Source organism: Lissotriton helveticus, chromosome 5_1, assembly GCF_964261635.1.
Source record: "Lissotriton helveticus chromosome 5_1, aLisHel1.1, whole genome shotgun sequence".
Taxonomy (NCBI): domain Eukaryota; kingdom Metazoa; phylum Chordata; class Amphibia; order Caudata; family Salamandridae; genus Lissotriton; species Lissotriton helveticus.
Window position 1 is genome coordinate 2,054,995,396 of NC_136065.1, and position 27,884 is coordinate 2,055,023,279.

Consider the following 27,884-nt stretch of genomic DNA (forward strand, 5'->3'; position numbering starts at 1 on the left):
CCCCGGCAGAACCGAAGGTCCACAACCCCAAAGATGTGGTCAAGGAATACTACAAAAATGACGACATCCAGCAATGGTTCAAGGCCTACGAAGTTGCCATGACCTCCCACCGAGTCCCACAGAAAGATTGGGGGGCCGGATTGTGGGGTTGATTCCTGAGCGAAGGGAGAGACACCCTGCTCGATCTCCCGTCCTCCGTGCAGACTTCCTACAGCCACATGAAGGAGGCCCTCCTGACGAGATACGGCCTCACCCCAGAAATGTACCGCCAGCGGTTCCGGGATTGCAAAAAGATTCCTGGCACCACCTGGGTGGAATACGTAAACTTTTTTAGCTGAGCATTCGAAGGATGGGTCACGGGCAGCAAAGTGACCACCATGGAAGAACTAACTGACCTTATGCTGTGGGAACATTTGTCCACGAATTGTTTTGTGGCGCTACGCCAGCATCTGCTCAACAGCAAGCTCGCAGATCCGAGGAAGCTGGCCGTCGAGGCGGATCTCTGGGTGAACACCTGGGTCGCCCGGGGCCCCGTAGGTGACTACCCCCGCAACAATCAAGGACCACCCCGCCAGAGAGGGGGGGGGGACGAGGGAGGACCCAGGGACGCCCAGTCCGGTCCCCAGCGTAGCCCCCCCGAGAAACCCACTGCCAAGTTTCCCCACGCCTCCACCAGCTGCTGCCGGTCCCCCAGGTAGACAGCACCGAGTGACCATCACATGTTGGAGATGTCAAAAGCCCGGGCACTACACCAGCGATCCCCAGTGCCCCATGACCCCACGTATCCCGACCACAACTCCCCCGGCTAGGCAGATAGCGAATGTAGCCCTAGGGGAGGAATTTGAGGACACCGAGGGATGGGAACCTACTGCCATGACCCTAGTATCCCTGGGAGATAGGGAGATGGTCCCCGGGAATGCCCTGCCTACCAACACCAAGAAGTACTGCCAGTTAGTAACAGTGAATGGCCACCGAGTGGAGGCCCTCCGTGATACCGGAGCCAGCATCACAGGTGTCCTTAGCCATTTAGTGCGAGAAGACCAGATCCTCCCCAATGTCCTGTGCCCTGTAATTTCAGCCGATACCGTTGAGAGCTTGTGTAAGGTAGCCCTGATACCATTCGAGTGGGAAGGACTAGCGGGTAAATTGAAAGTAGCAGTACGGACCTCCCAGCCGGTCGTCTGCCTCCTGGGGAACAACCTGGAAAGTTCTCCGTGGAAGCAGGTCGAGCGACGAACCCACCTCGGGATGATGAGTCTCCCCGAGTGGGTGTGCGCCACCACCCGATCTATGGCAGCCTGACTGCCCCCCGACGGGGAAGTCGAGGACGAAACTGCCAGCCTCCCCCCTGTGGATGACGACGGGGCCGAGCCAGCCGAGACCTCCGACCTCTCCCCACGAGGAGGAGATGTCGCTGACAACGCGACCCCACACAGATCACCGAGCTGGGTGATCTGCCCGAATTGGCGCAGTGGCGCCACGCGGGGGGGCCCTCCCGAGATGAGTTCTGCCGGGAGCAAGCTACCTGTCCTTCCCTGGTCGGACCCCGGCAACAGGCCCAAGCCCAGGCACATTGGCTGTATTGGGAGAATGACCTCCTTTACAGCGAACAGAAGTCAGCGGAGCTAGGGTCAGCCCGAGTGCTGGTGGTACCCCTACGCTTCCGAGACTTCCTCCTGGGCTTGGCCCACAATGTACCCCTAGCCGGCCACTTGGGCCGCCTGGTCACGCACTTCTATTGGCCCAAGATGAAAGCGAACGTAGAGGCCCACTGCAAGTCCTGTCCCACGTGCTAGGCTAGTGGAAAAAGCAGAGGAAAACGCAAGGCTCCCCTCCAACCATTCGCCGTCGTCAGTACCCCCTTTGAGCGGGTCGGAATTGACATTGTGGGGCGTCTGGACCCCAAGACCTCTCAAGGTCACCGCTTCATTCTCGTCCTAGTGGACCATGCCACTCGCTACCCTGAAGCCATCCCCCTACGCACCGTCACGGCCCCCGTGGTGGGCCGGGCGCTGATGGGAATCTTTTCCCGTGTAGGATTTCCCCGAGAAGTTGTGAGTGACCGCGGGACGAACTTTATCTCCCGGTACATGACCTCCCTTTGGCAGCAATGCGGAGTGTCCTATCGGTTCACCACTCCGTACCACCCCCAAGGAAATGGCCTAGTAGAGCGGTTTAACCGGACTCTAAAGGGGATGATCATGGGCCTAGAGGAGCCCCTCCGGCGTAAGTGGGACGTCCTGCTTCCCTGCCTCTTGTTCGCCTACCGGGAAGTCCCCCAGAAATCCTTGGGGTTCAGCCCTTTTGAATTACTGTACGGACACCCTGTCCGGGGGCCCCTCAGCTTGGTCAGAGAAGGTTGGGAGACGGCACCCCGAGACCCCCCGCAGGAGGTGTTCCGGTACATTCTGACCCTCCGAAACCAGACTCGGAAGTTCCGGGAGCTGGCCGAGGCCAACCTGGAAGCGAGCCAGGAAGAAATGAAGCGCTGGTACGACCAGAATGCCACTCTGGTCGAGTTCCAGCCGGGTCAGCACCTATGGGTCATGGCCCCAGTAAAACCTTGCGCCCTCCAAGATAAGTGGACGGGGCCCTTCAAAGTAATCGAGCGGAAAAGCCAAGTCACGTACTTGGTGGACGTCCAGTCCCCCCGGAACCCAATGCGGGTCCTACACGTGAACCGCCTCAAGCCTCACTTCGTGCGGACGGAGCTGAGTTTACTGTTGGCCACAGATGACGGGGCGGAAGAGGATACGGAGCCTCTCCCTGACGTCCTGTGCACCAAAGAGACAGATGACTCCGTGGACGGAGTGAACCTCTCTCCCTCCCTCACCCTCCGACAACGAGAAGACTGCCGCCAGCTCTTGGGGCAGTTCTCTGACCTGTTTTCCCTCATCCCCAAAGTCACTGACTGGTGTGTCCACGACGTGGACACCGGAGACAGCCAGCCGGTGCGACACCGAGCCTACCGAGTCCCGATCGAGTTCGGTCCTGCATCCAGGCCGAGGTCTCGAAGATGTTGTCCTTTGGGGTGGTCGAGCCCTCAGACAGCCCCTGGGCCAGCCCAGTGGTGCTGGTCCCGAAAGCCGCTGCCCCGGGTGTTGTCCCTGAACTGATGTTCTGCGCGGACTACCGGGGGCTCAATGCCATCACCCGAGCCGACGCTCACCCTATCCCCCGCGCCGATGAGCTCATTGACCGTCTCGGGTCTGCTCACTTTCTCAGCACCTTTGACCTGACCTGCGGATACTGGCAAATTGCGCTCACAGAGGGAGCCAAGGAGCAGTCCGCCTTCTCCACCCCGGATGGGCACTATCGCTTTCGCGTGATGCCCTTTGGGATGAAAAATGCCCCGGCCACTTTTCAGAGACTGGTAAACAGAGTCCTGGCCCGGTTGGAAGAGTTCAGTTCATATCTGGACGATATCGCGGTTTTCAGTTCAGAATGGAGTGAGCACCTCCAGCACCTCCGGAGGGTGCTCTGGGCCCTGCGCCAGCCAGGCCTCACAGTGAAAGCTAGTAAATGCCAGATTGGGCAAGGTTCGGTGGTCTACCTGGGGCACCAGGTCGGAAGCGGGCAGGTCGCCCCTCTACAGCCTAAGATCGACGCCATCTTAGCCTGGGAACCACCAACCACCCAAACCGAGGTCCGAGACTTCCTGGGCCTCACCGGCTACTACCGGAGGTTTATCAGGAGTTACGGCAGCCTTGTAGGTCCCCTCACAGAACTAACGTCCAAAATGCAGCCCAAGAAGGTGCAGTGGACCCCAGCCTGCCAAGGGGCGTTCGACGCCCTCAAGAAAGCCATGTGTACTGCCCCCGTGCTACGAGCCCCTGACTACTCCAAAGAGTTTGTGGTACAGACCGATGCTTCGGAACACGGCATTGGGGCCGTACTATCCCAAATGAATGAGGAAGGTCTAGACCAACCTGTAGCCTTCATTAGCCGGAGGCTACTCCCCAGAGAGCAGAGCTGGAGCACCATCGAACGAGAAGCGTTCGCAGTAGTCTGGGCCCTAAAGAAGTTTCGGCCCTACTTGTTCGGAACCCATTTCCGAGTCCAGATGGATCATCGACCATTGCGGTGGTTGATGCAGATGAGGGGCGAGAACCCCAAACTGCTGCAATGGTAGATCTCCCTCCAGGGGATGGATTTCACTGTAGTGCATCGCCCTGGTACCAACCACGCCAACGCTGACGGCCTCTCCAGGTTCTTCCGCCTCAGCGAGGAGAACCCCCAAGAGGATGGGTAGTTCTCCCCGACTTTCAGCTGGGGGGGACGCATGTTAGACCCGGCCTCGTGGTGTGGTCCTCCCTGACCCTTAGGCACCCCCGTCCGAGCTGTACCCCACAACAGACCCCTGAGTCCCCCGGCCTAGCCAACCCTTCCCTCCATGTTACACACACCCGTCCCCGGACTGCCCCGTTCGTGCCTCCATCCTTCCGGCCCGAAGGCCCTGTGTGCCCACTTTCCGGCATCTAAAGATGGCCGCCCGATCCAGCGCGGCCTAGGCCGAGAGGCGCCACCCTGGCTGGAGGACAGCGCGCTCCCCTTGAGTGAGAGAGGGAGGAGCAGTTTCTCTCACACCTCCGACCTCCCCTAGAGAGATGGGTTTCGATCGACCCTCCGGCCACCCTGAGGGCTGGCTCCACGCCTGCTGTGTGTCTGGGACTCCTCCCGAACCTGACATGGATGGCTCAAAGGGCCGTGTGGCAGGAAACCCCAACAAGCGGCCCCTAGGTGCCAAGACCCCCGCATACCAGAACTCCAGAGATCAAAGAGGAGCAGTCCTATAACTGGGGATGCTCCGGGACGATAGACAGATTCGACTCTGGAACGACGAGAGCCCTGCTGACGTGGTCGCGGCTCGCTTGGCGGAGAAGGACTTCTGCTGGAACCACCTGAGCCCTGCTGAGTGACTCGCGGCTCCCCTGTAACTCTGGAACACCTGAGCCCTGCTGAGTGACTCGCGGCTCCCTTGCAACTTTGGAACATCTGAGCCCTGCTGAGTGACTCGCGGCTCCCCTGCAACTTTGGAACATCTGATCCCTGCTGAGTGACTCGCGGCTCCCTTGCAACCTAGGAACACCTGAGCCCTGCTGAGTGACTCGCGGCTCCCCTGAAGATCGCAAGACCCCCGACATCCTGCTTGAGCCCGGCTGAGTGACTCGCGGCTCCCTGGCTCTCCTGGTCCGGCTGGACCCCAAAGATCACATCGTATCCCCCGGCTCGAGGATTGAGAGCTGTGCGCCGGATACGCACCTATATTGATATTGAACCATAAGACTATCCCGCTACCCCTACCCTGACCGAGACTCTCTGGGCCCTTGCCCTATTTGTAAATACCTGCCTTTGCCGATCATAAAGATCCTTTTGAATCACGAGATAAAGAAACGTTCTTAAGAAGCTACGGTGTGGTGTCTCTTTGTCGTGTGGTGCTTGTAGAGTGTTTACGATCCTAGATTCGAGGTTCTCCCCCTGAGAAGTCTCCCGCCAGTGCTCGTCTTTGTGCTTAGGAATGTGGGCCCCAGGGTGGTCAGGTACACTTCCTGCTCGCCCCTGAGGTCGCCGTCCAACAACAGTGTTTAAGTGTCGAGAGTTATGGATTTGGCCAGTGAACTTACTTGTGGTCAAGATCACAGAGGTTCACTGTGGGGTACGGATGCAGCCTGACCTGTAGAGAGTGAATGAGGTTTTTACTACCTATGTGATTTATATTGAGGATGAGGTCCTAGCCTTTCAGAACCTGATGCTTACTTGTTGGTTGTCGGCTGCTTGTCCGAAGTGTGGGGATCGAAGAGGGCGGGTGGACTCTAAAAAGAAGAGGAAGAGATCCCGAGTGATTAATCCACCAGTTTTGTTGTGTTGTTTAACACAGTCCTCACGGTCTCAACAGTGCTCATACCGCCGTGCTTACCTATTTCGAAGGCATTTTAGCAGACCCGCTTCACTCGGAGGGAATCGGTTTACCTTGCTCTGTATTCAATTGCAGCGTCGGTCCCGCGTCTCGTTTCACAACCTACTTCCGGTGTCGCAAAGCATCCTGGAAGTTTTGGAATTCTGCCATTTCGTCCTCGAAGTTTAAATAGGCAACCCTTGTCCTTTTGGAATAGGTGCTTTTGACAACAAATCACCCTCTAAATCCTGTGGGCGTGCTCTGTGTGTTCGATTCGGCTATTCAGTGTTCGTAAAAATATTATCCATATTAATTTATTTCAGCCGATTCGATATTAATTGTTATCCCATTTGGCAGTATATCTGGAGGATCAACGGTGATGTTTTGTGTGAATTCAAAAGTTAGATAGTGCTTTAACCATTTCACAATATTCACCAAAAACTAAGAACGGTGTCGGACATTTTGGTTTGGGTCACTAGTAGAATTAAACCCATTGATATGCTTTTTTTTTTTTTTTTTTTTTGAGTTCAACCTGCTTTATTGGAGTATACAGAATATGATACACAGCTTGGTTCGCCTACAACCCGGAGGCCGGCAGCAAAATTTACGAACAGTACACAGCCCAGTAGCCGGCATCCCGGGGGCCCGGCGGCGTATAAAAAAGACTTACATGATACTGATTCAGCAGTCCGGGGAGTAGGACAAGCAAAGGATAAGCAGCAGTTGAACAGGGTTTTGTGGTCAAAAAAGATGAGGTTCCTCACCTTAATATTGGTAGTTAAAAAACAAGAACCCAAAACTTCCCAACTCAGATTAGAACTACGAGGCCGATTGCGACTGTACTAAAGTGCAAATAATGAGTGGTGCAGCAAGGTGGGTCAGGCAGACCGTAGCCCATGGCGGAAATGATGTCTGGGTATGCTATCCTAGTGTGGCAGAAGCTTGCAAAGGTGCGTCCCACGGACGTAAAGCAGACAACGGGGTATCACCTAGTAAGATCGTGAAACGGGCTGTAGATGCAGAAAGGAGAGAATAGTCATGTCCAAAGTGGAGGGGGGGGGGTGTGGGTCAGGCCACGCCTGGGCGGCCTAGTTCGTGCAGGACACTGCAGGGGCATGAGAGCGGGTGTGGACGGAGAGAGTCAGATGTCGCAGGAGGAGGCAAGGGGCTGCGATCCAAGAGGGACAGCAGAACGCTGAGGGGGGGGAGGCAGGTCGTCTGAGCGTGCATCGCCGTCCGGGCGCGTGAGCAGATAATGCGTTAGAGGCTCCCAGATATCCCTGGGCCTGCAGGAGAGAGGCACCAGTTCGGCAAACGTGGTGTGCTGATCTTGGCAATATGTCAAATCTGTGAGCCAGTCCTTAAACTTAGGGGCTCTGCCTCTGCCCCAGCGGCAAGCAACACGTCGCTTGGCTAAGAGCAAGGCGGTGTCAACAAATTTACGGCATCCTTTAGGTATCTGCATCGTATAACCGAGTATGGCAACCAAGGGGTCAGCGGGAACCGCCTCACCCACCATCTCCGCAATAGCCCCCACAATCAACTGCCAATAATGAGCAACCTGAGGACAGTCCCATGCCAGGTGCAGGAAATCAGCGTGGTCAGCACGGCAGCGGTCACAGCGGTCGCTGTCAGCCAAACCAAACCTGTATTTCCGAGCCGGAGTATAATATATTCTCTGAAGGAATTTGTAGTGAATGATTTTCAATCTGCTGCTAGCAGATACACGAGAGGTGAGCGTGCAGCAGTATTTCCACTGCTCATCAGTAATGTCGATGGCAAGCTCATCCGACCAGCGCAACCTAGCACTAGATTCCGGCTCAGGGGCAGCTACGCGGATTTGGCGGTAAAGACCGGAGACCAAATGGGTCCCATCTTGTGACCCCAGCAGGAAGTGCAGTGGCGCTAGGGTATCAGGTTCATTGGGATAATCAGGCAAGATGTCCCGCATCCCCGCACGCAACCGAATGTAGTAAAAGAGTTCAAGGCAGGTGCGCGACTGCGCCTTGAAAAACACTTCTTCAGTCTTGAAACTACCCTCATGGAACAGGTCGCCCCAACAGGCAATGAGTAATTTGTCACACAGGTGACGGAAACCACGTTCCGACAAGAGAGACAGTTGTGGGTGGTAAGAAAGCGGCAATTTAGGAGAGTAGGGAAGTGAGCATGACAGGTGTTTAGCAATGCGGCGCCATGCGTCCAACGTGCAGGAAACCGAGGTGTTCGCAGTGGTAATGGAAGTCTCGGGACAGTACAGTAGGCCATTGAGCGGTATAGGGTGTACGATCCAGTCCTCTACCGCTACGTGCGGCATGAAAGGGGTTGGAGCTATCCAATGGTAGGCAAAGTGTGCCTGTGCACATTGGTAGTAAGTTTCGAAATCAGGGACGTCAAAGCCACCTCTATCGTAGGGGAGGGTCAGCGTTGACCATTTTAAGCGGGGGGATTTGCCACCCCAGAAAAGCCTGCGCAGTTCCGTGCGAAGCGTTCTAAAGAAAAAAGCGCCAGGGTAATAGGGGATATTAAGGAATAGATACAGGAAGCGAGGTAAGATCACCATTTTAATGAGTGAGGCTCTACCCGCCATGGAGAGTGGCAGAGTGATCCACCTGTCTACTGAAGCAGCTAATTTGGTCATGGCCACTCCATAGTTGGCACGTAACGTCTCCTCTCTATCGCGAGAGACACGAATCCCCAGGTATTTAAGGTCATCGCTACACCACTCTAATGGGTAATCGAGAGGGAAGACCTGTACTGCATCAGTGAGGGGAAAAAACTGCGACTTTGCCCAATTGATGTGGACACCTGATACCCCTCCGAACATTATGAATTCTCTAAGCAGGGGATTGAGATGCGTCTCAGGATGCTTAACATATAGTGTGATGTCATCCGCATATAGGGACACATCTATTTGCCGCTGCAGACATAGCACTGCCCCCTCTCGGTGTAGCTGCCGTAAACGACAGGCTAGAGGTTCAACCGCGATGGCAAACAGTAAGGGAGAGAGCGGGCATCCCTGCCGGGTGCCTCTGGTAAGCGCAATAGGGAGTGACAGGCGGCCATTGATTAGCACTCGAGCAGTGGGGTCGGTATACAGGAGTCGAACCCAAGAGATAAACAATTTGGGGAAACCCATGCTGGCTAGAACCGAAAAGAGGTAAGGCCACTCGATCGAGTCGAATGCCTTAGTGGCATCCAGGAACACGGCTGCAACAGGGATGTCGGGGTGAACCGTGCGAAGCAAGGCAAAGAGGGTGTGAAGATTATGGGACGTAGATCTCCCCGCCACAAAGCCAGATTGATCAGGCAGGACCAACCTGGTCATGAGCAGCGACAGTCGGGTGGCCAAGACCTTAGCTAGGATCTTGACATCGCAATTCAGGAGGGATAGTGGTCGGTACGACTCACAGGTGGTGGGGTTTTTATCCGGTTTCAGAAGGGAGGTGATCACCACCTCGCGCATAGAGCGGGGGAGTATCCCATCAGCTAGGGATTCCGTGAAGACTTCGCGGAGCACCGGTGCCATTATGTCAATGTAAGTTTTATAAAATTCGGCCGGTAAGCCATCGAGCCCCGGCGCTTTACCATTCCGAAGGGACATGATGGCCTCGCGGATCTCGTCCAGCTCGAGAGGAGCCGCGAGAAACTCCCTGTTCCCATCACTGAGCCAACATAATGCCACCTCGTTAAGGTATTCAGTGTATGGGGTGTGTTCCACTGCCGTAGAAGTATACAGTGTAGAGTAGTGCATTGTGAAGGTGGACAGTATTTCCGCCGGGTCCCTGACTATAGTTCCGGCGTCGCCAGCGAGCTCAAGTATAGTGTTGTGCACCCGAGATGGTCGTGTGATTGCAGCGAGCACTTTTCCTGGCCTATCACCATCACAATACTTACGAGCCACCCAGTGTTTGCCCCGATATTTCGCCTCCCTGGCTGCTTCCTCCTCAAACTCCGATAGTGTCTCCCTAAAGGTGGCGTGTAAGCGCGGGTCAGAATCTGTGGTCATGCGGTGTTCCAGAGTTCGCAGGCTGCGCTCCAGTGTGGCTATGGAGTGTAGGATATCACGCAGTACCCCGTGACTCTTGGAGATGCAGAAACCCCGGACGGTGACCTTAAAAGCCTCCCAGATGGTCTCGACAGAGTCAACCGAGCCTTTATTCCGTGGGAAAAAATCTGCTATTTCCTCACCCAGCTCAGTGCGGAAGACAGCGTCCAGAAGTATATCAGGACGCAGTCGCCACTGAGGTCGTGGATCGTCCCACCCAGGAATGCTGAACTGCATAGACACAGGGCTGTGATCGGAAAAGGTTCTAGGCAGGTGTTCTACTCCTATCAACTCTGCAGCAACCTCCCTGTCAACTAGAAAATAGTCGAGACGTGCCCATGTTCCAGTGTATGAGGTAAAGTGTGTCCCCTCCCGTCCCTGGGTATGCAGGCGCCTCCAGGCATCCAAGAGCCCACCCTCCTCTATGATTCCCTCCAATGTCGTTCTAGACCTGGGCTTGTAGGAGCCAACACCATCTGCCCTATCCATGTGGGGCACCAGTGCGAGGTTGAAGTCTCCACCCCATACAACATGTCGTGCCCCAACAGCTACAATCTTTCCCCATAGCGTAGAGAAAAAGGCAGGAGTATCAACGTTTGGTGCGTACATAGATACAAATACATAGACATCTCGGCCAATCCTTCCCCACAGTAAAGCATAACGCCCTTCTCTGTCCATCGCCTCTCCGAGACGATGAAACGGCACTCCGCGGGAGATGAGCACCGCAACCCCCCTTGCATAAGTCGAGTACGAGGAGAAAACACGGGCATTAGCCCACTTTGACCCAAAAGTGGCATCACCCTGAGCAGGCAGATGTGTCTCCTGCAACAGAGCAACTTGTACATGATGTCTGTTCAGATAAGCAAGTATATTTCTGCATTTCCTAGCATTATTCAGACCCCTGACATTCCATGACACGCATGTCAATCTTGCACTTGTATTCGATACTGCCATAGATGCAGCAAGACTATATGTGAAAACACACAAAAGGACACAGCCTCATGGCCACAGCCATCCCGCCCAAAACCCAAGGAAACACCATACCAGCAGAGAAAGATACAGTCTGAGCAATAGCAGCCTCGTAAAACCCAACCTCCCCCCACCCACCCCAGCATCCCAAACATGCCGGTAGCCATGAATCCCACCCTCTCAGTCCCTCCCCAACCTCCCCTCCAGCCGCAACAGCAGCAACAAAAAAACACAACCATGTAATGGGGAGCACCCAGTAGGGGTAAGGCATAGAGTGCGAACTGCCACCACCTGGTCCTAGCTCCAGTACTGTACTACCCTCGGTGGAGACTAAGACCAAGGGAGTGGTCCTTGGCGTACATTACCGCTGGGGGTGCAGTGTCCAAGCATGTCCATCTTCCTCCCACCTCTCCAGCGATCGAAGTCCCACATGCTGCTGAAAAGACAGCAGGCGTGGCTGGCGTTGTCAACACATACTGCAAGTACAGTTAGTTATCCTGTTGTCCAGGGGGTATATCAGCGTTCTCCAGGTCCTCGGCTGGCACATTCCCGCCCCTGCGCGCAGTACGCACAGATTTTAAAAAATCTTCTGCTTTCTGCGGGTTAGTAAAAAAGCGTTGCCTACCCTGATGGGTAACTCGCAGTTTCGCCGGATACAGGAGGGCATAGTCAATTTGGGCCTCTCGCAGCTTTTTCTTTACGGGCAGAAACTTGCGCCTCTCGTCTTGGACCATCGGTGTAAAATCAGGGTATATTGAAAAAGTGATCCCATTATACTGCAGCGACTGTTGAGTGCGGGCCGCCCGGAGGGCCGCGTCGCGATCCCGATAGTTCAATAGCCTTGCAATTATAGGCCTAGGAGGTAAGCCAGGCTGGGGGATCGGCGCCAATGATCGGTGGGCCCTCTCCACTATGAACTGAGGAGAAAAAGCGTCCTCTCCTATGGAACCCTTAAGCAACTTTTCCACGTACAGCTCCATTCTGCCTGTGGCTGTGGATTCCGGAACATTCGTTATGCGGATGTTGTTGCGGCGACTGCGCGCCTCCAAATCTTCGTTCTTCGCCGCTATGACACGAAGCAAATTGTCCATCCTGGCCAATTGCGACGTATGGGCTGCGGTGGAGTCCAAGTTGTCGGAAATCCGCTGCTCCGCAGTTGTGATGCGTTCCTCATGGCGGTCAACCTTGTGCACAAGGGCATCCAGCCGAGCCGTTACTCCATCTACTTTTTCCACGACAGTGGCAAAGCCTTGTCGCATTTCTTGGATCAGACTCGTGAGGTCCGCCGCAGGGGCCGGGGGTGGGGGGGGGGTGGGTTGTGGAGAAGACGTGCTAGGCCCCGGGTTCAGCGGCGTCGACTTAGCGCCCCTGCGAGCAGTGTCAAAACTCAGTTTGGGCTGGCGGTGTTCAGGGCGCCCCATGGCAGCTGCCAGCGACAGGCCACAGATACGGGTGGCCAGTAGCAGGGCAATTCAATGGACCGGTGAAGGAGTGGTCAGTCGAGAGGGGCAGGACGGCCCCACCGCAGTGCACCTCAGTCAGATAGTACAGGAGAGACGGTGACAAACTCCGCCAGCCTGCGCCCTCTCAGGCTCCAAAGAAGCGATAGTGGTCGCAGGAGCACGCAGGGGACACCAGCGTCGCCCGGCGTGGGACCCAGGCCTCAGGGCCCGGGGCGGGTCCAGTTCAAGAGGATCCAGGCCAGTAGGACAGACAGCAGCGGCCAACAGCGAGAGGAGAGAGCCCCCCCGGGGACCGCCACGCAGGGGGGCAATCCAGGGCCCACGCTCAGGAGGGAGACACAGCAAGCCCCCGCACCGACAGTATCTTCAGGTCCGTCCCCGGCGTAGGAGCCCGTCAGCAGGGAGCACGGGGCAAAGGTAAGTCCCAGCGCGGTGGGGTCAGGCCTCGGACCCTGCAGGACCGCCGAGATCCGTCGCGCCGGCCAGGTACAGTGGCGGGGCGGGAAACAGCCCAGGCAGGCCGCAGCCCCGTCCAGCACGGGGGAATCAACCCCCCCCAGGCACCACTAAACCAGGGGCCACCAGCGGTGGGAAGGGGGGGGGGGGGACGCAGCACAGGGTAGGGCAGCCAGTCGTCTCCTACCCTCACGATGAGCGCCGCATGTCTTCCCAGCAGGATCTTAGGCCGTGGCGGCGAGGCGCGGCCCGCAGACTCGTGGCGATCCCCAGGGTCGCGTTAATACAGCAGCCGTTCCGGCGCCTGCCCGAGCTCCAGTGACAGGGCCGGTCAATCTTCAAACCTCCGTATCTCCGGTTCCGGAGCACTCAGAGCCGCCAGATTTGGAACGAGTGCGGGGAACAATGCAGGAGTCAGGATCTAATCTTCGTGGGATGATTTATCACCCCGTGGCGCAGGATAAGAGAAGGATCATGCGCCAAGGAACGGGAGCTGCACGTCTAGGCAGCCATTCCGTAAGCGCGCCCTCTAGCGCCCCCTACCCATTGATATGCTTAGGTCTATTCCGTGTTGAGTGGGATTCTGTCGAGGTGGTGACAGACAGCTCCAAACTTGAGGTGTATCTTCAATTAAAGCAATGCACCGCGTGTCCACAATTAAAGCAGTACAATGCGTGACCTCGTGGGCTATGGTCGGAGATGAGTGGTCTTCCGCAGACCAGTATTTATTAATTCTGAAGCAAGAAGTTCATCTGATGGTTTCAGGGGTACGGATTGCCTCAATTGAGTTTGTAGATTTCAGTGAGCTCATTCAGTCCATGAGTGGCTGCATTAAATTTCACAATTAGCATTGCCTCTCGTTTAGATAGTTTGAGGTCCAGATCTCCTCCTCTTACGTCTTTCTCTACTTTTGAGATCACTGTCCACATTAGGTCTGACTCCTTGTGATTGTGTAAACGCCAGTGGTTGACCAATGGCGCTGACAGGACATTTTTGTTGATTCTTGATTTATGCTGCTGAATCCGTGTCCGAACCTCCTGGTTTGTTTTGCCGCTATAGATCAGTCCACATGGGCATCCGATACTGTATATGACATACCTTGATTTGTAGTTGGTAAATGCTTCATGTTTCCATCCTATGTTGTTATGACTAAATAGCGTCCCCTCAACGGTGGTGCTACAACAATTGCAAGACCCACATTTATGGTGTCCCTGAATGTGTGGTAACCTCAACATGGTTCTTAGATCTGGGTGATTTGTCTGTGGTAGTGCTGCCCGTATAAGTTGGTTGGCAATACTTGAGTTTTTTCTGAAGGCGAAGAGTGGTTCTTTGGTAAATGCTTCGTTTAGATTCTTTAGTAAATGCCAATTGCTTTTTACCACTTTCTTCAACATGTTGGAATTCGGACAAAAGGTGGATACAAAGACCATCCTTTCTGATTCTTTTTTCTCCCTTCTCTCCAGAAGGCATTCTCGGGGAGTCCACCATGCTCTTTTCATAGATTTTCTTAATAGTTTTTTGGGGCAACCACGTTGTGTCAAGTTAGCTGTAAGGTTTTCCGCATGTTTTCTGTATTCCTCCTTGTCATAACAATTACGGTGAATCCTAAGATACTGTCCGTACGGCAAGTTATCCTTAAGACTACGTGGGTGATTGCTTTTATAGTGTAATGCTTTATTGCGGTCAGTTGGCTTTTTATATAAAGTTGTAACCAAGCCATCCTCAGATGGGTAAATTTCAACGTCCAGAAATGCCATTTTACTTTCGGAATGGCTGGTACTGTATTTGATAGTCGCCGTTTTATTATTGATCCAATCGAAAAATTTGAAAAGGTCGTCTTGAGTCCCTGTCTACACAAAGAAAATATCGTCGATATATCGACTCCAATTTTCAATCCATTGTCCATATGGATTAATGAGATACACAAAATTTTCTTCATACTTGGACATAAAAAGAATGGCCAGCTCTCGAGCAAATGGACAGCCCATCGCTACTCCACTTATTTGCAAATAGAATTCCCCATCAAAGCTAAAATAGTTCTTTTTGAGGGCAAAGGCTGCAAGTTTTAAAATGAAAGAGGTTGGAATTCTATGTGGTCTTTCCCTTTCATCAAGTATGGACTCCAGTACATATAGTCCTTCTTCCTGCGAGATCTGAGTGTAGAGGGACGTAATGTCCATTGTCACCATCCAGAATTTGTCCTTGTCAAATTGAATCCTTGTCATTTTATTAATAAAATCTGTCGTGTCTTGAATGTATGATTTAACTGTTGGAAGGAACGGTTTCAGAAAAACATCAACGAATTTGGCCACACGTTCTATTAAAGACCCGCATCCCGACACTATTGGTCGGCCAGGTGGTGTTTTTTCATTTTTATGTATCTTAGGTAATACATAAAATAATGGTATTCTTGGATGTTTGGTTTTAAGGTATTCCATTTCCTTTTGTCCTAAGAAGTCATGGTCATAACCTTCGTCAATCATTGCATGTAGTTCTCCTTTGAACTCTGTTGTGGGATCCTTGTTTAATTTACAATAACATGAGGTATCCTCTAGTTGTCTTTTAACCTCTGAAATATACAGGGATCTATCCCATACCACAATTGACCCACCTTTATCGGCCTGTTTAATGACAACCGAGGTGTCCTTTTTAAGATTGGTTAACGCTTCTGACTCCATTTTTGTAATGTTGTGTTTGATCCAGTTTTTTTTGGTTTCCATATCCGAGATTGCAGATAAAATTGTTTTTCAAAAGTCAGGACCTCTTTGGGGATTTTGTTTGAAGAAAATATTGATTTATTTCTCAGTCCAGTTGTTTCCATTGGAGCATTAAATGGGTTGTCCATGAAGTACGTTTTTAATCTTACCTTCCGGCAAAATTCTAGCGCCTCTGTTTTAAGTTGGACAAAATCAGTGCGTTTGGTTGGAACAAATGTGAGGCCCTTACACAACACACTTTCTTCTACTGGTGTGAGAATTTTAGAGGACAGATTGAATATTGGTGATACTGTCAATTCTTGTAATTTTGGCGTCTTGTGGACATTTCCCATGGTTGGTATCTGCTTTTTCCTCGTGGTTTCGTCTGGCCCCGTCCTAAAAAAGAGGAAGACTGACCCGGTTGTGGTTGATGGAATTAACCTCTTCGATTATTATTTCTCCTTGGTTCTGGGGTTTCACTTTCACTGTTACTCCCTGAAGATGATGTATCAGAGAATGTGATCAATTTGGTTTGGGACCTCCCCTGGTAATCCTGAAGGTATCTGCGAGACTCTGGTCTTGAATAGAAGTCTTGTTGTAAAAATGGATATACCTTTTCTAAATTGAAATTTTTCTGGTCCTTCTCAAATTGAGCTGTTTTTGACTTATGGTGTAGTCTCTGAACTCACCATTCTCTTTCTCAACTTTTTCCAGCAATATTTTTGAATCGGTGATTAATTGATTTGTAGAAATAGAGTTTTCCAGTATTCCTATTTCCTCAAGTTGTTGTTTAGAAAGTCGTTGGGCCGTTTCCACAGTTAACACCATTAAGTACCTGCTACATTTCGTTTCAATATAGCTGTAGCCCTTTTTGTAAATTGGGTCCTCTGTAAAAATCAAGGGACTGAAGACGACCTTTTGAAATTTTTCGATTGGATCAATAACAAAACGGCGACTATCAAATACAATAACAGCCATTCCCAAAGTAAAATGGCATTTCTGGACTTTGAAATTTACCCATCTGAGGATGGCTTGGTTACAACTTTATATAAAAAGCATTACACTATAAAAGCAATCACCCACGTAGTCTTAAGGATAACTTGCCGTACGGACAGTATCTTAGGATTCGCCGTAATTGTTATGAACAAGGAGGAATTCAGAAAACATGCGGAACACCTTACAGCTAACTTGAGACAACGTGGTACCCCAAAAAACTATTAAGAAAATCTATGAAAAGAGCGTGGTGGACTCACCGAGAATGCCTTCTGGGCAAAAACAAAAACTTTATTGATGGAAATTCATTGATTTTTTTATGGCTTACTGTGAATATTGTAATTCCAGTGTGTGTATATATATGAAAATATGAATGGCTGTGTATGTATGAGGGATGATTGTTTCTGAACGTATGAAATCTTTATAATTTTGGAATTGTGTGTAAACTGTGGGAGAGTGGGGTCTGCAATCCTATGGTCACCCCAGATTTTTGCTTTTTGCTGCATTGGTTTATGACTTTCCCTGGCTGTGGGCCTGCTAATCAGACCCACAGCCTAGCTGTTCTCTCTCTAAATTGACAACCATGTACTTTAGGTGCATTTACCAATTGGTACTGGGCCACCTTATCAGTCCCTGTACAGTATACCTTAGGTATCCAGGGCATAGGTGTACCCAGGGCCTACCAGGGGCTGAAGCATGTATTAAGCCACCCCTGGCTGGCCATCTAAAACTGACACAACTGGCTGCACGACAGCTGGGGCAAGGTGGTGTAATCACCCTTTGCTATAGATATAGTATACCTATATCTAACCCTAAAATGGACACATATATTCCTCTCAGTCACTCCTATGGCGGGCCTTAACAATCCTGGAGGCAGAGTGCTTGGAATTATGTGAGATGGTGCTCTGGCATGAGCTGAGCCCGTCTGCAGCTTGCAGAACCAAGTCCTAATAGCTGTTCCATGATAACGCTATACCATATACTCTTAAGTGCATTATCGACCTCGCGGTTGAATGCTAACTCTGGTATAACATTATCAAAACATGTCGAGTAAGGTGTCATACGAATTGGAATAGTACCCCCTCGCCAATTCTGGCGACGGGGGTAGTATGTCATGACCCTTCTAGAGGGACATGACATGTATGTAACCGTGAACCCCGGTTAAAGTTAACTCGAGCCTTGGCATCACAAAATGGATGCTGCCACCACAGACACAAGTCTGACCTCCTGCTGCTGGGAGTCCTTCCAGCGAGGGCGGCTTGGACAAATGGTTTCCTGCCTTGGGAGGTGCTAGCAGCACCCCAGATAGGATTTTGTGTTTTGGGTAGGACAGGCCTGAAAGGAATGAGACATGCCCGGGGCACACAAGGTGCCCTGTGCATACACCGGTTCAAACGAGTTGCTGGGGCATCCCTGCCCCAGCTCTGGCGTGAAAACCGGACAAAGGATAGAGGGTGTAACCACCCCACTTTCTGGTCCCACCCAGGGGAGGGACCAAGTCAGTAGTGCAGCCCCCTTTAGGAGAATAAAGGTAGGAGCTGGTCCCATTCCAGATTAGATTATCCTGAACAATTCTACAAGAAGAAACTGTGGACTTCGACGTTCTGCTCCACAGAAGACTGAAGAATCTCCCTTGTGGGCAAGGAGTGTCCACCCTGCAACTGCAGACACCATCAGCGTCCAGCGGCTTCACTTTGTCGTCTTCCCTTGAGGATCCAGACTTCAGAGCCCGACGAGACCCGGATTCCCAGACCTCTCCGACCTCAACCTACATCTGCAGCACAGCTGAGATCCGTGGGTGCGACGAGACACGTGGGACCATCCATCTTGAACGAACCTGCACTTCGCTTACAGCACGACGCCCGAGGTAAACTCGACCAAGTGCTTTGGGGACCGAGAAGCCCTAGCCCCGAGCAGCCCCTGCACCGAAGATCAGCCCTCCAGCATCCACGAGATCTGCGTGGGGCCCTTCTGCTTGTTTGCTGCTCGACGCGTTGTCTGGTCACTTGCCGGCTGGCTAGTGGCCTCCTAGACGACGAACTTTGAAATCTTTGCTGCTGGTCTGGTTGCTCCAGACTGGCCCTTGCTCCCTTCCAAAAGAGGGGCACCCCGGACTCTCCTAGTCCGCACCAGACGCTTTTTCTACTCACAGCGTGGGTTGCCTTTGCCAAGGCCTGTTGACGCCGATTCCGTATCCAACACCGCCGATAGCGAGAGTCTGCGTGGGACAGCTCGTGCCTCTATCCTGGTCGTCGAAGACACCTCCTGGTCCACGTGGCTGCAGAGTCAAGCGTCCACTCTTCACCTGATTGCGACAACGACATCTGGTTCCTTCCTGGTTCCACACCGGTCACTGGCTAGTGACTTTGAACATTGTCCCCTCTGCTTTCAGGTCTCCTTCTTCACCGATCCACCCCTGGATCGCACCGGACATCTTCCTCCTGGTCGCCTGCAGCATCTTTTCTTACAGGCTCCATAGACTTCAACGCGAGAACCCGACGCACTTTGACACCTGTGCACCCGCAGCCCGTGGGTGAGGTAACAAGCGCATTTCGGTGCTCAAGGGTAGTTTAACTGTCCTAGTGTCCAGTTCCACAGTCGTTTTAGTCCTAACTAGTCAGGATTGTCCGTACTCACCTTTTACTTGAACTGTACTGTCCCTAGACATTGTTACGCATCCCGCGTGTGAGTTCACACTCTGCACCCGCGTCCCGTGGGCCTCCTATTTCTTACATCAGGTTAGGATAGCGTAGTCCCAGCGGTCCTGAAGCCTCTGGACAGCTCAATTTCTCCTATCGACTCTCACATTCCACTTACTTAGTATATTGTTTGCAGTGCCCCTAGGGCACCATTGTAATTTTGTGCCACTTGTCGTATTATTCCTAAGAGATTGTCATGTGCTTAGCCCTCTGACCTCATAAAGAGTTCAGAGGTGTTTGTTATTAATAAATATACTGTTTATTTTCATAACAACCTGTGTGGTGTCCTTTCATCTGGTATTCAAGGGGTTATATTGTGGTAAAACAGCTGGCTTCACATGCCAAAAGAGTTTAGCCTAAGACTGCTTTGTCCATGCTACCATTAGGATAGCTGGTCTATAAGGTTGACTTACAACCAATCACCATAAGGGTTGTTTGGACTGATACAAGTTGATCACTAGAACTAGTGAGCATCATATATCAGGCCAACTTCTCACATAAACAATTTTGTAAATTTATATATTATGTTTAGGAGGTCTTGTATTGTATAATGAATTTGTGAAACAATAACCAAATGTCTTTTTTGAGAGAGAAAAATTAAAAATAAAACAAATGATTTACTCAGATATGACTGTGTCAATGGACCTTAGTGTATAATCCATATGGTTTCTGTGATTTAGAAAAAACAGTGAGACAGTAGTGGCATCTCTTTGTTCCATGACATTTTGGCCTTGGCATCTAAAGTATCAATATAGTTAATAAAATATGCTTTCCATTCAGGCCACCGCACACATACAAGGTGTGCCTCCAGCTGGCCAAAAACACTGAGGTGGAGATAAGTTGTAGTTCCGTGAAGTTGACATAATGCAAAAAGAAAAACGAAGTGCTAGTCAACTTTCAAGTGTCTTCCTTCTTTTTTTTTTTTTAATGAAAAAAAATATATATACTAGAGAACGAAAGAATATTTCCTCAGATATCTAAGAAGCTAAGCAAAAACAATGAGGAGTATAAAATGATGCCCTGGAGAAGTTCTCTTTATAAACTCATAGAATCATAAATGTAAAATAAATATCATGACATCGCTCACCGTTCATTTAAATTTCTTGTAAGCTGTTACCTTTTGTAAGCCGCACGATAACTCCGTTGTAAATTGCCTCAAAATTACAATCACTGCATGCCGAAACTCCGAAGAAATGGTTGCTAAGAGACAACCTTAAACAAAATGGCGGCACGTAGCATACGTACAATGCGTACGCGATGACGAAAACGGGAAAGTCAGCATTCAATACGTTCACAGTGACGTACAATGCTATTTCCTGCTTTGAGGTTCGGAGAAAGGACGAGCTTGGAATCCGTGTAGCGCACAAGAAGAATCGAAGTTCCAAGAGGTGTGACGCTTGAGGATTCCACAACCGTTGCAGTGAGTATCAATTTAAATAAAAATCCCAAAACGTCAAAAATGTTTTGGAAAGTGACGGAATATAGAGGAAAAAACAAATTAGGCAGATGTCCAAAAGCACTAAAATGCGCGGGTACCGGTAATCAGCAGAATATAATCCGATGCACAGGATTCAAAGTCGGAAATAAATGGAATAAAATCTGATGTAACAAAAACGCGCGCACAAGGTTCGGTGCGGTGATGCTGCAAGTCCCAGTCGTCGCTAATCTTGTTAAGTAAAGCAGAAGCTGAATGAAGCTGGAATCAATATTTATTGATAAGGAAACAGCATCACCCAAGGACATCCACCAGTAACGCAAACAGCTTCTTAACTGCCCACGTGGTTCACACGGCACGGACTCGGAACTCTAGAACATCAATAAAGTAGAACCGAGGTCCGTGCCAATATTAAATAAATAATAACAACATTACATTGATACATAACACTGCTGTTGCTGCTCCAGTCTGTAGCTGCTGCATGTCTGCTGTCCTAGTTTTGCATTTGTTACTGTAGATGGGCTGTGCCTGTCTGCACCTGTAACGCTCGCAGACATAATGTACTTTGTGTTTCTGTCCGGAGGTGCTCCTTTACTGCTGCTGTAATCTTTGCCTTAACCCCTTCGATGCTGATGACGAGCTCAGCTACGGCGCTCCTGTGCGGATGATGAGCTGAGCTCGTCATCTAACGCGGCTTTTTGAAAATTGCCGCACACAGCGGGAAAAGCCGCCGCATCGAAGCGGTTATAGTCACTGTGTGTTCAGTCCTCGTGTTGCACACAATATGGAAGATTCTCTTTAAACTTTGTAAAATGTTCTCTAAAATCTGCCGTATGCTATCCCTGTTTAAAGTAATTCTCACAGAGCAGGGAGCACGAAAGCAGGCAAGAGTTGCTTTTTGCCAGATTGGGCATGCCTTACTCTGAGCAGAGCAACAGAATGCCAGGATGGGGGCCCATTTATTACATTTCAGAGATTGTTGTTGTTGTGTGGGTTCCATCAACAGTTTAGAACAAGTCTGCATTTCATTGTGTTTCTGCATGGGCTCCTGTTAGACCTGGCACCATTGGCGTGGGTCTCCCTTCCATTTTTGCTGTTGCCTCATGTATTTCTGCTGTGTTAGATGCTTTGGGTACTGTGCCACTGCTATCCACTGCCACAGTGAAAGTGCTCCCTATTGTAAATTGATGTACTAATCAGTGATTCCATGTTTGGCTATTTGGTTTACTTGTCAGACCCTAGTCTAGTGCACTGAGTGTGCCAGGGCGTGTAATCCAAATACTGCTGGTGGGCCTGCAGCAATGGTTGTGCCTCCCACAGAAGCTGCCTTGTAAAATGTGTCTAAGGTCTGCCATTGCAGAGCCTGCGTGCAGTCTGGTACTGTCATGCTGACTGGGCAAGTGCACCCACTTGCCAGTCCCTAAACCTTCCCTTTTCTTCATATTAACCACCCCTATGGTAGGCCCAAGGGCAGGGTGCATTGTAAGTATAAGGTAGGACAAGCCCTGATGTGTGTGGCATGTCCTGATAGTGAATTACAGCCATTTTCGTTTTACACTATTGCAAGGCTACCTGTTCTCCATACGTCAGAATAGGCTGTTGGAATTTAAACATTTTATAATCCTAACAGGCTCAGAGAACATGGTAGAAGTTTGAGTTTAGTATGCCTAAACTCAGAATAATAAAAATACATCTTTTAGTAAAGTTTATTTTAATATTCTGTGTTTGCAAATACCACTTTTAGAAAGTAGGTATTTGCTTGTCTAACCCTTCAAACCCGCCTCTGCTAGGTTGTGTATTCCTATGTCTGGTTTTGAGAGTGACAGGGCTGGGGAATTCCAGGAGACAGGCTGAGTCACCCAGTGGTGAATAGAGAGATCTGCATCTAGATGGGAGGGAGGAGTGAACATGAACTCTAAATAGGGCTGTGCCAGCCTTCCACAATGCTGGTTCCACCCCCTGGGGAGTGGCTGATGTCTCTGCCCTGCAAACTGAAAGAAGAGAAGGAGTCCTGTAAACAGAGTGCTCCAGGATTGTACTTGCCTTCCACAATGCTGGCTCCACCTTCTGAGGGGCGTCTGATGTGCTTGCCCTGCACTGTGAAAGGAAAGGAGAAGTCTGGTAAACAGAGTGCTTCAGAACTGGTTCGGACTGGGAAAGGCCCCTCTCCCCTCAGAGAACAAAGGATTTCTGGGTATAAATATTGGGACCCTGCTCCCATGAAATTAGATCACTTTGGACTACAAGAAGAAACCTTTACTGAGGAGAGGAATCTGAAGAAACTGAGGAGAGACTATTCCCATGCTGAAGTGCTGCTTGGGGGATTGGCCTGCGGTGGTTGCCTTACTGGCAAAGGAAAGAGAAAGGAACTTTGTGTACTTTGCTTCCAACTTGTGAAGGATCTCCAAGGGCTTGGAAAAAGAGCTTGCCTCCTGCTGAAGTCTCAGGGACAACAGACTTCACCCCCAGCTCCCCAGAGTTCTTGTGGAAGTGTCTGCTGCTGTTTTGGGTCTTCTGAGGAACTGCGTGTCGCAAGGAGCTGGAAGCGCGACTCAACGAGAAGAAGCGTGTCGCTGTGCCTGCCGTCGCAACTCTGGAGAAAGGAGGGTGTCGCCGCTGGAACTGTTGCACTGCACCGCATCGGAGAGAAGCGTGCCGCAACGAAGAGGAAGCATGTCGCCGTCGCTGCTGCTGCCGTCGCAACTCCGAAGAAAGAGGGTGTCGCAGCTGGAGCTGTCACACTGCACCGCATCAGGAGAAGAATCTCGCAACGAGGTCGGAGCGTGTCGCCCTCGCTGTGCCTGCGGTCGCAACTCCGAAGGAGGTTGTCGCCGCTGGAACTGTCGCATTGCACCGCATCGATCAAGAGCACCTCGCATACCCCGAGAAGCGCGCTGCCGTCGGAGCTGCTGCAGTTGCATCTTGGATGTCGCCGCTGTAGTTGTCGCATCAAGCGGAAGCTTCATGCATCGGGGGAGAAGAGCGTCGCCGCTGGAGCTGTTGCCGTCGCATTGTAAGGGTGTCGCCGCTGCAGCCCACGCATCGGACCGAGAGCTTCTCGCATCCCGAGAAGCGTGCCGCATGTGGAAGATCTTCACGTCTTTATTTATTTGCACCTGAACTTTGCCGCATTTCACATCGCTGCGACATTGCTTGTCGTGGAAGCGCAACGCAACTTAAGGTACATTGACGTTGCATCTAAGAACTGAACTGAACTAAGCTTAAATCTACCATCCTAAAGTAATCATAGTGTGTATTTTTGTTGTTTATGGTCTTGTGGTAACTCTATATAAAGTCTACTTATTTTTTTATATAAAACCTGTGTGTTGTCCATTTGTAGTGTTGTCATTGGGCTACTGTATGTGGTCACAACTGCTTAACTTACAACGCCTCTGAAATAAGCCTTGGCTGCTCGCGCTTCGCAACCTAGAGGGTGAGCAGAGGTTATTTTAGGAGTGTAATCCCCTTGTCCTTACTAGAGGAGAGGGTCCCTGCTTGTCACAAGTACCTACCTGTGCCAACCAGAGACCCTCAAATCTAACAGTTCCCGTTTGCCTTTCTTTTGTTCACATGCTCATCTTTTCCCACATTGGCCTCCCATTTGTATGTCTTCTTTCGCAGTGCTGTTTGCTTGCTACCATGTGCACTGTGCCTGGAGCTGAACATGGAGCTATGAGGTGGTGACTGCGTCTGGTGGAGAGGGCATGATTTGAGAGGTGTATTATAAGAATGGCACGTATTCATCAGAGCGTTAGTGGAACAGTATGGTCTGATTTTGGCCCAGAGACTGAAGCTGCACTTCACTGATGAGGCCCAAATAGCTGAAACATGTCAGTGGTTGTGGTATTTTGAAACAGGGTGGGTCTAGCAGTTGTGGTGAAACTGCTTGAGGTGGGCTCCAGATTTGCCTGTGGTTTTTCACCTTCTCCAGCTGGCTGACTGGTTCAACCATTTCCATCCCTCACTTTTTGATTATTTACATAGTATAACATCAGGTAATTTTCACATAAGTGTTTAATAATACAGAAAAAAAATTGTCCGTCACCTGGAGCGTGTGCAGCCAAGATGACCCACAAGAAGACATGTGCATGTGGACCTTGGGTAAATACCTGTGAAGCCTTAGGTTGGACACTCATTCGCTAAGGGTTCTCAAGTGTGCATGACTCGCCTTCTATCCAATTAAATATGTATATATGTATTTAAAGAGGCTTATGATGTGTGAAACAAGCCAAAGAAACAATGGAACCATGCGCAACTGCACTTACTCAAGATGTGGAGGGCCACTTCCTTGTTGTGATCGACGGCCTTCACGAGCAGGCAGCCCGGGCAGGTGGGGTGGAACGTCATATAAACACTGTTTTCTAGAACAGAAAGAATATTTTATGAGATGAGAACTTTGAGGTAAGGAATACAGCACAAAGAATCCCTAGTCTGATTACCAAAAATGGTCATTGTGATGACAGTGAGTGTAAACCATAAGGTGTAGGACACCGAGAGCTCAGTTTGAAATCAATTAGAGAGAAAAACCATGCTTCTGTGTGTAAAAGGAAAAGAGGAATAGTAAGCACTTGACTGGAGGTCTCTGAGGGCATTGGGAAAGACTGTTAGCAGTTAACTGTGCATTTTAAAGCACTATGTGAATACAACATCAGTATGGAGTAGTTTCTGTCCTGTAACTCCAGTTCTGTAGTAGGGGTATCTCTGTTATAGTCATAATCTAGTGAATAGTCCCGCCCATGTGCGTGGACCCCGGAGCAATCAAAAATAATCTCTTAAAGTGTCGAAAAAATGCAGAACTGCACAGACACTTAAGAGAGAATTTAAAGACAGATAATGCAGCCTATAAAAGGCTACACTGTCCAGTACTTCAACTAGAAATTCCACCACAAAATCCACAAAACAGCAAAGCCTGTACAGATTTCCCTTTCTTTAACAGCAAACACCCTCTGGAATGATAGAAAGGAGAACCTGGACAGACAAGCCCCATAGGCTGCCATTATGTGGCTCAGAACAGGATACTGTGCCTTTAAGAGAACCTTCCAGAACTTCACAGTATCCCAGAATGCACTGCAGGTCCCATTTACTTTCAGTTCTTTTTGAAGGCGTAACACGCCAGACCTGTAGCATTCCGTACATGAATATCTCTCTCCACCGGGGAGGAGGGCGGGCGCTTATGACTATAACAGAGATATCCCTACTACAGATCTGGAGTTACAGGACAGAAACTACTCCTTCTGTATTAGGGGATCTCTGTGTATAGTCATAATCTAGTGAATAGAATGGCGAGCCTATCCCCACACCAAAGCGGCGGTGGAGAAACGAGAAATAACACCACTATTGTGCGAACAGATTTCGCAGCGAAGCCTGCCCAACCTGAGTGTCTGCCCTGGCATCAGTGTCCAGGCAGTAATGCTTAGCAAAGGTATGAACCGACTTCCAAGTGGCCGCCTTGCAGATTTCTGCAATGGGAACATTACGAAGCAAAGCCGTCGTGGAAGCTTTGCCCCGGGTGGAATGAGCCTTAGGTTTGCCCCCTAAGGTCTTATTAGCTTTTTGGTAACACAATTGTATGCAGGACACAATCCACCTCGAGATGGACTGTTTAGAGGTAGCAAGACCCGTACTGACTGATCCATAATTGGTAAACAATTGGTCTGACCTACGAATATCTTTGGTTTTATCCAGATAAAATTTCAACACCCTCCTAACATCCAGGGAATGTAAAGACCTTTCCGCTGGAGATGAAGGATTCTGAAAAAACGTAGGAAAAGTTATAGTCTGGTTGACATGAAAATCAGAAATAACCTTGGGAAGAAATTTAGGGTGAGTACGCATAACAACCTTAGCAGCATGAAATACAGTATAAGGTTCTTAGCAACACAACGCCTGAATTTCACTCACCCTGCGGGCCGATGTAATGGCCACGAGGAACACCGCCTTCCAGGACAGGTGCTGCAACGAAGCCTTATGAATAGGTTCAAAAGTCTGGACAGCACCACATTCAATTCCCATGAAGGCGAAGGAAGCCTGACAGGATGGAACACTTTCTCAAGCCTTCCAAAAAATCTTTGATCACAGGGATCTGGAAGAAGGAAGTCTGTGAAGGGCATTTCCTGTAGGCAGTCAAAGCAGCCAGATGAACCTTAATAGAATGGACATTAAGGCCAGATTGCGCCAGATGCAGTAGATATGGAAGGATGACATCTTCCTTGCATGTCGTAGGGTCATAGTTCTTGGACTTGCACCAGATGCAAAACCTCTTCCACTTGTAAGCATAAGAAGTTCTAGTGGAAGGTTGCTTAGCCTCCTTCAGTATGTCCATGCAATCCTCTGGGAGATTCAGATGGCCATATTGCACTATCTCAGGAGCCATGCCGCCAAACTCAAAGACGAGAGGTTGGGGTGCAACATCCGCCCCTGAACTTCGTGAGAAGGTCTGGCCTGCACGGCAGCTTCATGTGAGGAAGGAGAGACCGGTGAAGCAGGTCCGTGAACCACCACTGTCAGGGCCATTCCGGGGCAATCAGTATCATCCGCGCCCTGGACTGGGACAGCTTGATGAGAACCGTCGGAATCAGGGGAATGGGTGGAAAAGCGTACAGAAAGCTGTTCGACCAGTTGATCCATAACGCATTCCCCAGTGTCCCCGGCTGGTAGTACCTGGAGGCGAAGTCTCGGCATTTGCTGTTTTCGGCGGTGGCGAACAGATCTACGTCTGGAGTTCCCCACCTTGCGAAGACTTCTCCTAGTACTTCGTCGTTTATGACCCATTCGTGGTTTTCCTGAATCAGTCTGCTCAGTTCGTCTGCCTGAACATTCTGCACACCTGGCAGATGGGTGGCCGTTATCGTCAGTCCTTGGGCCAGAAGCCAGTGCCAGATCGCCTGCGCCTCCTGCGACAGAGTGCGTGATCTCGAGCCCCCCTGCTTGTTGAGGTAATACATCGTGGTCGTATTGTCCGTCTGTACAAGCAGAGAGTTGGTCTGGAAGGACGGGTGAAAAGCCTTCAGTGCCAAGTGAACAGCTCTGAGTTCCAGGAAATTGATGTGGTACGTGGACTCCGTCGGGGACCACGTCCCTTGAATCTGTAAGTCTCCGGAGTGCGCTCCCCATCCCTGGAGAGAAGCATCCGTCACAATAGTCTGAGTGGGAATGTCCTTGTGGAAGGGAACCCCTCTGAGGAGATTCTCCGCTGAACACCATCACTTCAGAGACTGAAGAGCATGCAGAGA

At 50.6% G+C, this 27,884-nt stretch overlaps 1 protein-coding gene and 1 long non-coding RNA gene across 2 annotated transcripts in view; one reads left to right on the forward strand and one right to left on the reverse strand.

Moving 5' to 3' along the window:
- Positions 1 to 27,884, forward strand: part of LOC144756279 (uncharacterized) — a 385,761-nt gene that overhangs the window by 33,284 nt on the left and 324,593 nt on the right. The window lies entirely within an intron of this gene.
- LOC144756278 (uncharacterized) overlaps positions 1 to 27,884 on the reverse strand; it is a 411,513-nt gene that overhangs the window by 16,548 nt on the left and 367,081 nt on the right. Inside the window, exon 15 of the mRNA XM_078645939.1 lies at positions 24,918 to 25,013. Within this exon, the coding sequence (XP_078502065.1) occupies positions 24,918 to 25,013 (96 nt within the window). The remainder of the gene's footprint in view (positions 1 to 24,917; positions 25,014 to 27,884) is intronic.